At 40.7% G+C, this 16,608-nt stretch overlaps 1 protein-coding gene across 1 annotated transcript in view; it reads left to right on the plus strand.

Annotated features, from left to right (window-relative positions):
• The window catches only part of JARID2 (jumonji and AT-rich interaction domain containing 2), a 690,587-nt gene that overhangs the window by 636,672 nt on the left and 37,307 nt on the right, over positions 1-16,608 (plus strand). The window contains 4 exon segments of the mRNA XM_053714761.1: positions 949-1,131; positions 1,278-1,408; positions 3,312-3,495; positions 5,558-5,665. Of these exon segments, the coding sequence (XP_053570736.1) occupies positions 949-1,131; positions 1,278-1,408; positions 3,312-3,495; positions 5,558-5,665 (606 nt within the window).

Genomic DNA, 16,608 nt, shown 5'->3' on the forward strand with positions numbered 1-16,608 from the left:
ATATTTATTCCTTCAGAGCTTTTATTGTTTTGTTGATGTAAAATATGTCATCAACAGGCAAATTGTGTGGCATTTGGACATGTGTTTTAGTGGTCCAGTTAGAAATGGATTTAGATTACACATGATATACATATGCCAAATACTTTTAGATATATAGGAACAATACTTTTGTTGTTTCATCAATTATTGTTAAAAAAGATAGTCCCTTTATTACCCATTTCAGTTTTGCACAGCCAACATGATTATATTAATATACTTTTTACCTCTGTGATTACCTTGTATCTAAGCCTCTTCTGACAGCCCCCTTAACACATGGCTATTTATTATCCATTGACTTGCATTTTAGCCAATTAGTGCTGTGTCCTGCTCAACTCCACGGGAGAGAGCACAATATTATCTATATGGCACACATGAATTAACAGTTGTGAAAAGCTAATAAAAAAACATGTGATAAAAGGATGTCTGTAGTGGATTAGAAACAGGCAGATATTTAGAGGTTTTAATGTTATAACATATATTAATATAACAATGTTGGTTGTGCAAAGTTGGGGAATGGTTAGTAAAGACGTTATCTAACTTTTTAAACAATAGCATTTTTGGTGTAGAATGCCCCTTTAATTACATTATGCAATGCATCTCCCCCTGCCCTCAAATGTACTTGAATGTGTCAGCCTTTTATGCAAGGCTGAATGAATGCACGTCTGGCTGTATACATGTGATTGGCTGTCTAGATACAGCACAAGTAGCAGAACAAACACATTTTCATAATGTCATTTCATTAAATGAAATCACTTTAGAGTTAATTTCTGCATACCATATACAATTTACATAAAATACTGATATAAGTCCTGGCAGACTGTTAATTAGGGTTAGGGAGGTTGCTGTGTCTGATTTCATAATATATATTTATATAGTGATATGCAATTAATGTTGACCTGTTTCTCACAGATCTCCCCTGAGGTGCTTTGTAAAGAGGGGATCAAGGTGCACCGCACTGTACAGAAAAGCGGCCAGTTTGTTGTCTGCTTCCCAGGATCCTTTGTGTCCAAAGTGTGCTGCGGCTATAGTGTTTCTGAAACTGTGCACTTTGCTACCACCCAGTGGACAAGCATGGGCTTCAAAACTGCCAAGGTAAGAGCACAGGAAAAAGCACTGTACCAGCCCATAAAGAAAGAGCTGTACCTGCTTACCTGCAAAAGTCACTGTAAAATGTATACTAATCCCATTCAATTAAAGAAAAAAAAGCAGTCTGACAATTAATTGTGCTTTGCCATCAGGAAATGAAACGTCGGCACATAGCAAAACCGTTCTCCATGGAGAAATTACTGTATCAGATTGCAACAGCAGAAGCAAAGAAAGAAAACAGTCCAAGTCTAAGTGTCATTTCTACTCTCCTTGGAGAGCTCAGGTAATATTAAAGTAGCTATTTTTGTTTGTTTTGTGTGCCTTTTCTTTAGGATGTGCAGGGGTTTAATGGAACTATAGTGTTACCAAGTTGAACTGTACAAGCCTTGTATACAACCTCTAGAGCTAGCACAAGTGGATTTACCTGTGTGTGGCAGGAAAAAAAGGAAATTCTTCAAGCCCTATTTCAATTGTGGACTTTGAAAAAAGCATACTTTGCTGCTTTGTATAAACTGCTGACAACCAGTCGTCTGTATTTAAGACTGAAAGAACAAAATGGGTCCCTAAATTTTTTTTTTAAACCCTTACTTTTTGAATTGTTATCAGTCACTCATCTTTGTGTGTCTATGGAGGTGTTTTTGCTCATCCAAGTATTACTACTTGTGTCATGAATTAGTGTTCACCTAAGGGTCTCTTTGTCTGCTTATGATCTGCCACTTTTTTTTTAAGCAGATTTTTGGAACTTGGCTGAACAGTGTATGCTCACTTGGTTGTTGCTGAGTAGTGTAAGCAGTTCCTCTGCAATCACTTAGCATACATGGCAAGAACACCCAGGGTAGACACATAAATCTCAACAAAAGGAAACATTTTACAAAAACTTCTCTTTTGTGCATCTCTCCAAAATCAGTTCTGCCAACCATGCAGGTAAATTTTGCCTTCTCTAAAATGAGGAGTATACAGACTTTTAAAGTAAAGGAATTTTGTTTCCAAAGTTTATTTACATATGTGTTTTTAATTTTTAGAAAAGACATTGAAAGAATAGGCTGAAATTGGACATTCATTCTATCTCACAACATTATCGATTACTTAATTCTGCTATTCTCTCTTCCTTTTTTTTTTTTTTTTCCAGTTTACGTTTTTTAAATTTTTAAGCTGCCGCATGGATTTTAAGAATATTTTTTTAGTGGCGTTTTCACCAGTGAGAATCAGCAGTATGTTTCGTAACAAGAAACGAGATTTGTTCCAAGAGAGCAAACTATTGAATCTGTTGTCTAAAGAGAATGCCATGCCTGACCGATAACATTTTTTCCTCCACGGTAACACCTGTTGTCCAATGTAATACTGTTTTTCTTTGTCTACTCTGTAGCATCTGTCTTTCCAAGGGGTTGCAGTTGACAAGCATTGATCGTAACTATAACAGATTTTCAAATCTCCTGTTGTAACTCATTACAAAAAGTTCATCATGTTCTGTTAATCAAGTGCAAAATGTATTTTAAATTGAGAAGGAAATGCAAATGTAGTTAATAATGGAGATTTCAGAAATGTAAAATTTTTCTGTAATGAATATTTGTTCTTAAAGGGACATAAAACAAGTTGATATAGAGACAAAATAGAATATGTACATTAATTACCTGCAAATTTATACTGCAGTGCCTCGCCATTAACCCTTTCTTTTAAGTTTCTGAATTGTACAGCTCTAACTCCCCCAAACAGTTCCTTTTATGGCTGTAGCTATATCCATGGTTGTTTTGGTAAAATGCACAAATAGGGATTATCTGCTGTAGCATGCCTAGAAGCTGTGAGCTCAGTTGAAATACAATGCCTATTTCTAAACACTGATAAGAGGGGTGGAGCACAGTGTCCAGACAGCATGGCTATTTTAAGTATTTTTGCTTATTTTTTAAAATTATTTTTAAAAACTTCCCAACAATTTTTTAAAAATTTTTTTATGCAAACTATTTTTTTACTTAATTAGCCGTTTTAGGATATGCACAGACCTCAACCTGTTTTATGGCACTTTAAACTGTGCACTAATATTCATTTTTCAGCCACCTGTGGAAGAGCAGGTCCCAACAAAATGTTTCTTATTGTCACATCACCCTCATTACAAAGCTGCACATAAGCACTCCGTAACCAGGGTGATGTGATGACCTCCACAGTTTCTCACGCCATTTTTTTTTTTTTAGGGATACAGAACTGAGACAGAGACAGCAGCTGTTTGAAGCGGGACTGCACTCTTCAGCACGTTACGGGAGTCACGACACAAATAGCTTGTCATTAGATGGGAGGAAGAAGCCACGAAAATGGTTGCAGTTTGAGACATCCGAGAGAAGGTGCCAGATTTGCCAGCATCTGTGTTACCTTTCGATGGTATGGAGTAAACTTTTACTCTGGGGTTGGGATTTAGTTTATCTAAATTGTAATCCTAATCATGTAAAGGGACATGGTACCCAAATGTTGAAGTGATGCAGCATAGCTGTAAAAAGTGGACTTGAAAATATAACCTGAGCATCTCTATTTAAAAAAAGAAGATATATTTTACCTCAAAATTTCCTCAGTAGCCACATTCCATTGTAAAGGGATTTTCAGCAGCCAATCAAGATGCTAGTCTCGGTACTTGCAAGGGAGCGTACATCTGGCATGTGCAGGCAGAGTTATGTTATTTCCCTGTTCAGTTTAAGGAAGTTTAGTATGACATTTTGTGAGATTTCAGTAAAATCTCATGAGATCACAGTAAAGCAAAGCACTGCTGATGATGATTTGCCTTAGCTGAAGGATAATTGTTCACTGAGCACTTTTTATTGTGAAATGAAGACATTTTGAGGTAAAACATATTTTTTTACATAGAGATGTTCAGTTTATATTTTCTTGTTAGCTTTTTACAGTTATACTGAATCACTTTTAAGTGATTTAGCATATAAGTATTATGTCCCTTTAATGGCTACAGCTTTTAGCTGCAGGCCAGGATGCCACAACATCATATGTCCCTTCAGTGATTTTTCCTAGCACATCTTTAGGCATATTCCAATGTACTCAGCTTGTGCACGAAGTCTTCATTTGAAGTCTGTCCATATAGAAACATAGAAACAGGAACATTGAATTTGACGGTAGATAAGAATCAAAAAGGCCCATCAAGTCTACCTATATTAAATGTTTTTGTTTCCTTAGGATAGCCTTATGCATGTCCCAGGCAGTTTTTAATTCCTTTACAGTCTTTGTGTTTACCACCTCAAATGGAATTTTATTTCCATGAATCCACCACCCTTTCTGTAAAAAAAAAAAAAATGCTTCCTCAAATTTCTCTTGAATCTGCAACCTTTTAACTTTAGATTGTGACCCCTTGTTTTGGCATTTGTTTTTTTTTTGTGGAAAATGCTTTCAGCTTCTACTTTATTAAGTCCCTTTATATATTTGAAGGTTTCTCTCTTGTCACCTCTTTCCCTTCTATCCCCTAAACTATACATATTTAGGTCATGGAGTCTTTCTTTGTACGTTTTATATTTTAGACCATGTACCATTTTAGTAGCCCTCATTGGACAGCTTCTAGTTTATTTATATCTTTCTGAAGATATGGTCTCCAGAACTGTACACAGTATTTCAGATTTGGCTTAACTAATCTGTAAAGTGGCATAAAAACCTTGCTATTTCTGCTACTAATACCTCTTCCAATGCAACCAAGTATTCAACTGGCTGCACTGCAGCATTGTTTACCAAATTTTAAATTTGATGTACAGATTTTTGTTTTCAATAATAGCATTTCTGAAATTTGCTTGCTGGCCCCATGAGAGAAAGCACATTACCTATGAATTGATTTGACATCCTTGTTCTAGTAGTTCGTCCTTACATTTAAAAAAAAAAAAAAAAAAAAAGATGCTTACAAAATCATAAGGCAAATTAAGTCTGCCCTGTTGAAAAACCTTTTATGTATTTGTAGTGTATACCCTGTGTAGTGCTGGAATAACAGACTCATTAAGATTTCTTAAATTATATCCCCTACAGATATATAATTAAATGCCAATGTTTATCGCCTCCTAGTAAATACATACTTCATTTCTTATTGACAAAATCTTGATAAAAAAAAAAAAGCTACTAATTTTTTTTAAGTTTTGGTAGTTTGCAATTAATACGAGAACCTTGTTGTTGTTTTTTTTGCCAAACAATTAGAGTATCTTTTTAATGTATCTTGCATTTTCATTTGTTATCCCTTATTGGAAAATTATTTTTATGGGAGTTATCTGCAGAATCTTTATTCATTGCTAAATATTAGTAAAGGTATGTGATAGCCATCTGTATCAACTAAATTGAAATCCTCCTAATGCAGGCTTCACTGAGATGTTAGGATGACCTGAATAGCAAAATGTACAGAATGGTGTTTATAGCTATTGCTCAAACATATTTCTTATTCAACTGGTTAATGGTATTTTCTCTGTAGGTTGTGCAGGAAAATGAGAATGTCGTGTTTTGCCTGGAATGTGCACTGCGTCATGTGGAGAAGCAGAAATCATGTCGAGGTCTGAAGCTGATGTATCGTTACGATGAGGTGAGAGCACCTGTGAAAAATGTGCAGCATCCAAAAGAAAAAAAATACACTAGTATTTTTAGCCATTATGGTGCAAATTTGTTGTAGTCGGGCAACTGAAGTCTAAACTTTGGGATGACCATGAAACCAATGCAAAGTGAATTTTGTCTCTCCCTTTTCAACATAGTGTTTTACTGGTGCATGAATGTCTGTGTGTTTAACGGTTTTCTGTCATCCTGCAAAATAAGCGATGATTTGAAATGTTGTTTACCATTTATATATAATATATGTAAAATCTTAGCTCACCGTAGCATTTTATTTACCAGCAAAAGAGACGTACAAAACTTAGCACTACAACTTTTACCACCTTAATGGTGGCTCCCCTAACTGATCCCTTCCATTCTTCTGTCAAACACAGTATAGATAACTCTAAATCCATTTTCCTCCCCCTTCATAACAGTTGCATTTGGATGGCAAGCTGAACTTAGTGGGGGCCATGTGCTTTTGTCCAGGCAAGTGATGTGGAGGTTCTGATGGACACCTCCTTTATTAGCTTATTTAGTTTATTTTCTTTTAAGTTGTTTCTAATTTTTTATTTTATTTTTGTAAACCCTGGATTTAGAATGGGAACTATACTTCAGAATAATCTTGTACTTTGTGTAATAATACCGCATGATACTATGTTGTCTATGTATTACCAACTATGACGATAATGACAGAAAATCTGAAATGTTATGTGGCTTAGTGCAACAGGTACGTTTCAGAAGATGCATGAAAGAGATTTTGGTTTTTGATTTAGAAAGATAGGTATCTACCTCAGATTTTTTTTTTCAAGAATAAGTCTAATATTCCTGATGAATTCCAAATTTCAGATATTAAAGAACTGTACTAAATGTACCAACTGTGAAAAGCTGTTGTATGTTTCTTTAACATAATCTGTAATTCATTACTTTCAACTCCTCCTAAAGTAGATGCTGCTTTTACTCGTCTTTCAAAGAAAATTATTTTCCTACAGATTAATCAGGAACATTTAGAATATTACATGGAAAAATTGAGAAATATTTCAATAAGTCTCTTTACAGTAGAGTACTGTGTTCCATCCTGCTTTGTTTATTTCTCTTGTTAAGTGTATCCAGTCCACGGATCATCCATTACTTATGGGATATTCTCCTTCCCAACAGGAAGTTGCAAGAGGATCACCCACAGCAGAGCTGCTATATAGCTCCTCCCCTAACTGTCATATCCAGTCATTCTCTTGCAAGCCTCAACAAGATGGAGGTCGTAAGAGGAGTGTGGTGTTTTATACTTAGTTTATTCTTCAATCAAAAGTTTATTTTTAAATGGTACCGAGTGTACTGTTTATCTCAGGCAGTATTTAGAAGAAGAATCTGCCTGCGTTTTCTATGATCTTAGCAGAAAGTAACTAAGATCCATGGCTGCTCTCACATATTCTGAGGAGTGAGGTAACTTCAGAGAGGGATGGCGTGCAGGTTTTCCTGCAATAAGGTAATGTGCAGTTAATATTTTTCTAGGGATGGAATTTGCTAGAAAATGCTGCTGATACCGAACTAATGTAAGTAAAGCCTTAAATGCAGTGATAGCTACTGGTATCAGGCTTATTAATAGAGATGCATACTCTTATAAAAATGTAATATAAAACATTTGCTGGCATGTTTAATCGTTTTTATATGTATTTGGTGATAAAACTTATTGGGGCCTAGTTTTTTTTCCACATGGCTGGCTTGAATTTGGCCTAGAAACAGTTTCCTTAGGCTTTCCACTGTTGTAATATGAGTGGGAGGGGCCTATTTTGCAGTTTTTTGCACAGCATAAATTACAGACACAGACATCCAGCTTCTTCCTGCATGATCCAGGACATCTCTGGAGGGCTCAAAAGGCTTCAAAGTCGTTTTTGAGGGAGGTAAAAAGCCACAGTAGAGCTGTGGCAGTTGTTGTGACTGTTTGAAAAAAAAAAAACGTTTTTGTCTTTTATTATTTTTGGGTATTAAGGGGTTAATCATCCATTTGCAAGTGGGTGCAATGCTCTGCTAACTTGTTACATACACTGTAAAAATTTTGTTAGTGTAACTGCCTTTTCTCCAACATAGGTGTGTCCGGTCCACGGCGTCATCCTTACTTGTGGGATATTCTCTTCCCCAACAGGAAATGGCAAAGAGCCCAGCAAAGCTGGTCACATGATCCCTCCTAGGCTCCGCCTACCCCAGTCATTCTCTTTGCCGTTGTACAGGCAACATCTCCACGGAGATGGCTTAGAGTTTTTTAGTGTTTAACTGTAGTTTTTATTATTCAATCAAGAGTTTGTTATTTTAAAATAGTGCTGGTATGTACTATTTACTCAGAAACAGAAAAGAGATGAAGATTTCTGTTTGTATGAGGAAAATGATTTTAGCAACCGTTACTAAAATCCATGGCTGTTCCACACAGGACTGTTGAGAGGAATTAACTTCAGTTGGGGGAACAGTGAGCAGTCTCTTGCTGCTTGAGGTATGACACATTCTAACAAGACGATGTAATGCTGGAAGCTGTCATTTTCCCTATGGGATCCGGTAAGCCATGTTTATTAAGATTGTAAATAAGGGCTTCACAAGGGCTTATTAAGACTGTAGACTTTTTCTGGGCTAAATCGATTCATTATTAACACATATTTAGCCTTGAGGAATCATTTAATCTGGGTATTTTGATAAGTTTATATCGGCAGGCACTTTTTTAGACCACCTTTCTCTTTAGGGGCTTTCCCAAATCATAGGCAGAGCCTCATTTTCGCGCCGGTGTTGCGCACTTGTTTTTGAGAGGCATGACATGCAGTCGCATGTGTGAGGAGCTCTGATACATAGAAAAGACTTTCTGAAGGCGTCATTTGGTATCGTATTCCCCTTTGGGCTTGGTTGGGTCTCAGCAAAGCAGACACCAGGGACTGTAAAGGGGTTAAAGTTAAGAACGGCTCCGGTTCCGTTATTTTAAGGGTTAAAGCTTCCAAATTTGGGGTGCATTACTTTTAAGGCTTTAAGACACTGTGGTGAAATTTTGGTGAATTTTGAACAATTCCTTCATATTTTTTCGCAATTGCAGTAATAAAGTGTGTTCAGTTTCAAATTTAAAGTGACAGTAACGGTTTTATTTTAAAACGTTTTTTTGTACTTTGTTATCAAGTTTATGCCTGTTTAACATGTCTGAACTACCAGATAGACTGTGTTCTGAATGTGGGGGAAGCCAGAGTTCCTTCTCATTTAAATAAATGTGATTTATGTGACAATGACAATGATGCCAAGATGATCCTCAAGTGAGGGGAGTAAGCATGGTACTGCATCATTCCCTCCTTCGTCTACACGAGTCTTGCCCACTCAGGAGGCCCCTAGTACATCTAGCGCGCCAATACTCCTTACTATGCAACAATTAACGGCTGTAATGGATAATTCTGTCAAAAACATTTTTAGCCAAAATGCACACTTATCAGCGTAAGCGCGACTGCTCTGTTTTAGATACTGAAGAGCATGACGACGCTGATAATAATGGTTCTGAAGGGCCCCTAAACCAGTCTGATGGGGCCAGGGAGGTTTTGTCCTGAGGGAGAAATTACTGATTCAGGGAACATTTCTCAACAAGCTGAACCTGATGTGATTACGTTTAAATTTAAGTTGGAACATCTCCGCATTCTGCTTAAGGAGGTATTATCCACTCTGGATGATTGTGACAAGTTGGTCATCCCAGAGAAACTATGTAAAATGGACAAGTTCCTAGAGGTCCGGGGCTCCAGAAGCTTTTCCTATACCCAAGCGGGTGGCGGACATTGTAAATAAAGAATGGGAAAGGCCCGGTATTCCTTTCGTCCCTCCCCCCATATTTAAAAAATTGTTTCCTATGGTCGACCCCAGAAAGGACTTATGGCAGACAGTCCCCAAGGTCGAGGGAGCGGTTTCCCACTTTAAACAAACGCACCACTATACCCATAGAAGATAGTTGTGCTTTCAAAGATCCTATGGATAAAAAATTAGAAGGTTTACTTAAAAAGATGTTTGTTCAGCAGGGTTACCTTCTACAACCAATTTCATGCATTGTCCCTGTCGCTACAGCCGCGTGTTTCTGGTTCGATGAGCTGGTAAGGCGGTCGATAGTGATTCTCCTCCTTATGAGGAGATTATGGACAGAATCAATGCTCTCAAATTGGCTAATTCTTTCACCCTAGACGCCACTTTGCAATTGGCTAGGTTAGCGGCTAAGAATTCTGGGTTTGCTATTGTGGCGCGCAGAGCGCTTTGGTTGAAATCTTGGTCAGCTGATGCGTCTTCCAAGAACAAGCTACTTAACATTCCTTTCAAGGGGAAAACGCTGTTTGGCCCTGACTTGAAAGAGATTATCTCTGATATCACTGGGGGTAAGGGCCATGCCCTTCCTCAGGATCGGCCTTTCAAGGCCAAAAATAAACCTAATTTTCGTCCCTTTCGTAGAAACGGACCAGCCCAAAGTGCTACGTCCTCTAAGCAAGAGGGTAATACTTCTCAAGCCAAGCCAGCTTGGAGACCAATGCAAGGCTGGAACAAGGGAAAGCAGGCCAAGAAACCTGCCACTGCTACCAAGACAGCATGAAATGTTGGCCCCCGATCCGGGACCGGATCTGGTGGGGGGCAGACTCTCTCTCTTCGCTCGGGCTTGGGCAAGAGATGTTCTGGATCCTTGGGCGCTAGAAATAGTCTCCCAAGGTTATCTTCTGGAATTCAAGGGGCTTCCCCCAAGGGGGAGGTTCCACAGGTCTCAGTTGTCTTCAGACCACATAAAAAGACAGGCATTCTTACGTTGTGTAGAAGACCTGTTACAAATGGGAGTGATTCATCCTGTTCCATTAGGAGAACAAGGGATGGGGTTCTACTCCAATCTGTTCATAGTTCCCAAAAAAGAGGGAACGTTCAGACCAATCTTAGATCTCAAGATCTTAAACAAGTTTCTCAAGGTTCCATCGTTCAAAATGGAAACCATTCGAACAATTCTTCCTTCCATCCAGGAAGGTCAATTCATGACCACGGTGGATTTAAAGGATGCGTATCTACATATTCCTATCCACAAGGAACATCATCGGTTCCTAAGGTTCGCATTCCTGGACAAGCATTACCAGTTCGTGGCGCTTCCTTTCGGATTAGCCACTGCTCCAAGGATTTTCACAAAGGTACTAGGGTCCCTTCTAGCTGTGCTAAGACCAAGGGGCATTGCTGTAGTACCTTACTTGGACGACATTCTGATTCAAGCGTCGTCCCTTCCTCAAGCAAAGGCTCACACGGACATTGTCCTGGCCTTTCTCAGATCTCACGGATGGAAAGTGAACGTGGAAAAGAGTTCTCTACGTCAACAAGGGTTCCCTTCTTGGGGACAATAATAGACTCCTTAGAAATGAGGATTTTTCTGACAGAGGCCAGAAAAACAAAACTTCTAGACTCTTGTCGGATACTTCATTCCGTTCCTCTTCCTTCCATAGCGCAGTGCATGGAAGTGATAGGTTTGATGGTAGCGGCAATGGACATAGTTCCTTTTGCGCGCATTCATCTAAGACCATTACAACTGTGCATGCTCAGTCAGTGGAATGGGGACTATACAAACTTGTCTCCGAGGATACAAGTAAATCAGAGGACCAGAGACTCACTCCGTTGGTGGCTGTCCCTGGACAACCTGTCACAAGGGATGACCTTCCGCAGACCAGAGTGGGTCATTGTCACGACCGACGCCAGTCTGATGGGCTGGGGCGCGGTCTGGGGATCCCTGAAAGCTCAGGGTCTTTGGTCTCGGGAAGAATCTCTTCTACCGATAATATTCTGGAACTGAGAGCGATATTCAATGCTCTCAAGGCTTGGCCTCAGCTAGCGAGGGCCAAGTTCATACGGTTTCAATCAGACAACATGACAACTGTTGCGTACATCAACCATCAGGGGGGAACAAGGAGTTCCCTGGCGATGGAAGAAGTGACCAAAATCATTCTATGGGCGGAGTCTCACTCCTGCCACCAGGGGGTTCCGTTTGAACCCTTACATTCCGTTGATATTAAGTTATTATCTTGGAAAGTTTTGTTTTTGGTTGCAATTTCTTCTGCTAGAAGAGTTTCAGAATTATCTGCTCTGCAGTGTTCTCCTCCTTATCTGGTGTTCCATGCAGATAAGGTGGTTTTACGTACTAAACCTGGTTTTCTTCCAAAAGTTGTTTCTAACAAAACATTAACCAGGAGATTATCGTACCTTCTCTGTGTCCGAAACCAGTTTTCGAAGAAGGAACGTTTGTTGCACAATTTGGATGTTGTTCGCGCTCTAAAATTCTATTTAGATGCTACAAAGGATTTTAGACAAACATCTTCCTTGTTTGTTGTTTATTCCGGTAAAAGGAGAGGTCAAAAAGCAACTTCTACCTCTCTCTCTTTTTGGATTAAAAGCATCATCAGATTGGCTTACGAGACTGCCGGACGGCAGCCTCCCGAAAGAATCACAGCTCATTCCACTAGGGCTGTGGCTTCCACATGGGCCTTCAAGAACGAGGCTTCTGTTGATCAGATATGTAGGGCAGCGACTTGGTCTTCACTGCACACTTTTACCAAATTTTACAAGTTTGATACTTTTGCTTCTTCTGAGGCTATTTTTGGGAGAAAGGTTTTGCAAGCCGTGGTGCCTTCCATCTAGGTGACCTGATTTGCTCCCTCCCATCATCCGTGTCCTAAAGCTTTGGTATTGGTTCCCACAAGTAAGGATGACGCCGTGGACCGGACACACCTATGTTGGAGAAAACAGAATTTATGTTTACCTGATAAATTACTTTCTCCAACGGTGTGTCCGGTCCACGGCCCGCCCTGGTTTTTTAATCAGGTCTGATAATTTATTTTCTTTAACTACAGTCACCACGGTTTCATATGGTTTCTCCTATGCAAATATTCCTCCTTAACGTCGGTCGAATGACTGGGGTAGGCGGAGCCTAGGAGAGATCATGTGACCAGCTTTGCTGGGCTCTTTGCCATTTCCTGTTGGGGAAGAGAATATCCCACAAGTAAGGATGACGCCGTGGACCGGACACACCGTTGGAGAAAGTAATTTATCAGGTAAACATAAATTCTGTTTTTTCACTGTTATTTCAAATTTTGACAAAATTTGTGTTTCTTAAAGGTGCAGTAACGTTTTTTATATTGCTTGTAAACTTGTTTAAAGTGTTTTCCAAGCTTGCTAGTCTCATTGCTAGTCTGTTTAAACATGTCTGACACAGAGGAAACTACTTGTTCATTATGTTTGAAAGCCATGGTGGAGCCCCATAGGAGAATGTGTACTAAATGTATTGATTTCACCTTAAACAGTAAAGATCAGTCTTTAACTATAAAAGAAATATCACCAGAAGATTCTGACGAGGGGGGAAGTTATGCCGACTAACTCTCCCCACGTGTCAGACCCTTCGCCTCCCGCTCAGGGGATACACGCTAATATGGCGCCAATTACATCAGGGACGCCCATAGCGATTACCTTGCAGGACATGGCTGCAATCATGAATAATACCCTGTCAGAGGTATTATCCAGGTTGCCTGAATTAAGAGGCAAGCGCGATTGCTCTGGGGTTAGGAGAAATACAGAGCGTGCAGATGCTGTAAGGGCCATGTCTGATACTGTGTCACAATATGCAGATCATGAGGACGGAGAGCTTCAGTCTGTGGGTGACATCTCTGATTCGGGGAATCCTTATTCAGAGATTTCTAATTTTAAATTTAAGCTTGAGAACCTCCGTGTGTTGCTTGGGGAGGTATTAGCTGCTCTGAATGACTGTAACACAGTTGCAGTACCAGAGAAATTGTGTAGGCTGGATAAATACTATGCGGTACCGGTGTGTACTGATGTTTTTCCTATACCTAAAAGGCTTACAGAAATTATTAGTAAGGAGTGGGATAGGCCCGGTGTGCCCTTTTCCCCACCTCCTATATTTAGAAAAATGTTTCCAATAGACGCCACTACACGGGACTTATGGCAGACGGTCCCTAAGGTGGAGGGAGCAGTTTCTACTTTAGCAAAGCGTACTACTATCCCGTTTGAGGACAGTTGTGCTTTTTCAGATCCAATGGATAAAAAATTGGAGGGTTACCTTAAGAAAATGTTTATTCAACAAGGTTTTATTTTACAGCCCCTTGCATGCATTGCGCCTGTCACGGCCGCCGCGGCATTCTGGTTTAAGGCCCTGGAAGAGGCCATCCATACAGCTCCATTGACTGAAATTATTGACAAGCTTAGAACACTTAAGCTAGCTAACTCATTTGTTTCTGATGCCATTGTTCATTTGACTAAACTAACGGCTAAGAATTCCGGATTCGCCATCCAAGCGCGTAGGGCGCTATGGCTTAAATCCTGGTCAGCTGACGTGACTTCGAAGTCTAAATTACTCAACATTCCTTTCAAGGGGCAGACCTTATTCGGGCCTGGTTTGAAGGAAATTATTGCTGACATTACTGGAGGTAAGGGTCACACCCTTCCTCAGGACAGGGCCAAAGCAAAGGCCAAACAGTCTAATTTTCGTGCCTTTCGAAATTTCAAGGCAGGTGCAGCATCAACTTCCTCCGCTTCAAACAAGAGGGAACTTTTGCTCAATCTAAGCAGGCCTGGAAACCTAACCAGTCCTGGAACAAAGGCAAGCAGGCCAGAAAGCCTGCTGCTGCCTCTAAGACAGCATGAAGGAACGGCCCCCCTATCCGGCGACGGATCTAGTAGGGGGCAGACTTTCTCTCTTCGCCCAGGCATGGGCAAGAGATGTTCAGGATTCCTGGGCGTTGGAGATCATATCTCAGGGATATCTTCTGGACTTCAAAGCTTCCCCTCCACAAGGGAGATTTCATCTTTCAAGGCTATCTGCAAATCAGATAAAGAAAGAGGCATTCCTACGCTGTGTGCAAGACCTCCTAGTTATGGGAGTGATCCATCCAGTTCCGCGGACGGAACAAGGACAGGGTTTTTATTCGAATCTGTTTGTGGTTCCCAAAAAAGAGGGAACCTTCAGACCAATTTTGGATCTAAAGATCTTAAACAAATTCCTCAGAGTTCCATCTTTCAAAATGGAAACTATTCGGACCATCCTACCCATGATCCAAGAAGGTCAGTACATGACCACAGTGGACTTAAAGGATGCCTACCTTCACATACCGATTCACAAAGATCATCATCGGTTTCTAAGGTTTGCCTTTCTAGACAGGCATTACCAATTTGTAGCTCTTCCCTTCGGGTTGGCTACAGCCCCGAGAATCTTTACAAATGTTCTGGGCTCACTTCTGGCGGTTCTAAGACCGCGAGGCATAGCGGTGGCTCCGTGTCTAGACGACATCCTGATACAGGCGTCAAGCTTTCAAGTTGCCAAGTCTCATACAGAGATAGTTCTGGCATTTCTGAGGTCGCACGGGTGGAAAGTGAACGAGGAAAAGAGTTCTCTATCCCCACTCACAAGAGTCTCCTTCTTAGGGACTCTTATAGATTCTGTAGAAATGAAAATTTACCTGACGGAGTCCAGGTTATCAAAACTTCTAAATGCTTGCCGTGTTCTTCACTCCATTCCGCGCCCTTCGGTAGCTCAGTGTATGGACGTAATCGGCTTAATGGTAGCGGCAATGGACATAGTGCCATTTGCGCGCCTTCATCTCAGACCGCTGCAATTATGCATGCTGAGTCAGTGGAATGGGGATTACACAGATTTGTCCCCTCTGCTAAATCTGGATCAAGAGACCAGAGATTCTCTCTTCTGGTGGTTGTCTCGGGTACACCTGTCCAAGGGTATGACCTTTCGCAGACCAGATTGGACAATTGTAACAACAGATGCCAGCCTTCTAGGTTGGGGTGCAGTCTGGAATTCCCTGAAGGCACAATAAATATTCTGGAGTTAAGAGCGATATCAATGCTCTTCTGGCTTGGCCTCAGTTAGCAACACTGAGGTTCATCAGATTTCAGTCGGACAACATCACGACTGTGGCTTACATCAACCATCAAGGGGGAACCAGGAGTTCCCTAGCGATGTTAGAAGTCTCAAATATAATTCGCTGGGCAGAGTACCACTCTTGCCACCTGTCAGCAATCCATATCCCAGGCGTGGAGAACTGGGAGGCGGATTTCCTAAGTCGTCAGACTTTCCATCCGGGGGAGTGGGAACTCCATCCGGAGGTGTTTGCTCAGTTGATTCATCGTTGGGGCAAACCAGAGTTGGATCTCATGACGTCTCGCCAGAACGCCAAGCTTCCTTGTTACGGATCCAGGGCCAGGGACCCAGAAGCGACGCTGATAGATGCTCTAGCAGCGCCTTGGTTCTTCAACCTGGCTTATGTGTTTCCACCGTTTCCTCTGCTCCCTCGACTGATTGCCAAAATCAAACAGGAGAGAGCATCGGTGATTCTGATGGCACCTGCGTGGCCACGCAGGACGTGGTATGCAGACCTAGTGGACATGTCATCCTTTCCACCATGGCCTCTAAGACAGGACCTTCTGATACATGGTCCTTTCAATCATCCAAATCTAATTTCTCTGAGGCTGACTGCATGGAGATTGAACGCTTGATTCTATCAAAGCGTGGCTTCTCCGAGTCAGTCATTGATACTTTAATACAGGCACGAAAGCCTTTTACCAGGAAAATTTACCACAAGATATGGAGTAAATATCTTTATTGGTGTGAATCCAAGAATTACTCATGGAGTAAGGTTAGGATTCCTAGAATATTGTCTTTTCTCCAAGAGGGCTTGGACAAAGGATTTTCAGCTAGTTCCTTAAAGGGACAGATTTCTGCTCTGTCTATTCTTTTGCACAAGCGTCTGGCAGAGGTTCTAGACGTCCAGGCATTTTGCCAGGCTTTGGTTAGAATTAAGCCTGTGTTTAAACCTGTTGCTCCCCCGTGGAGCTTAAACTTGGTTCTTAAAGTTCTTCAAGGAGTTCCGTTGGAACCCCTTCATTCCATTGATATTAAACTTTTATCTT

Source organism: Bombina bombina, chromosome 5, assembly GCF_027579735.1.
Source record: "Bombina bombina isolate aBomBom1 chromosome 5, aBomBom1.pri, whole genome shotgun sequence".
In the NCBI taxonomy this organism is placed as follows: Eukaryota; Metazoa; Chordata; class Amphibia; order Anura; family Bombinatoridae; genus Bombina; species Bombina bombina.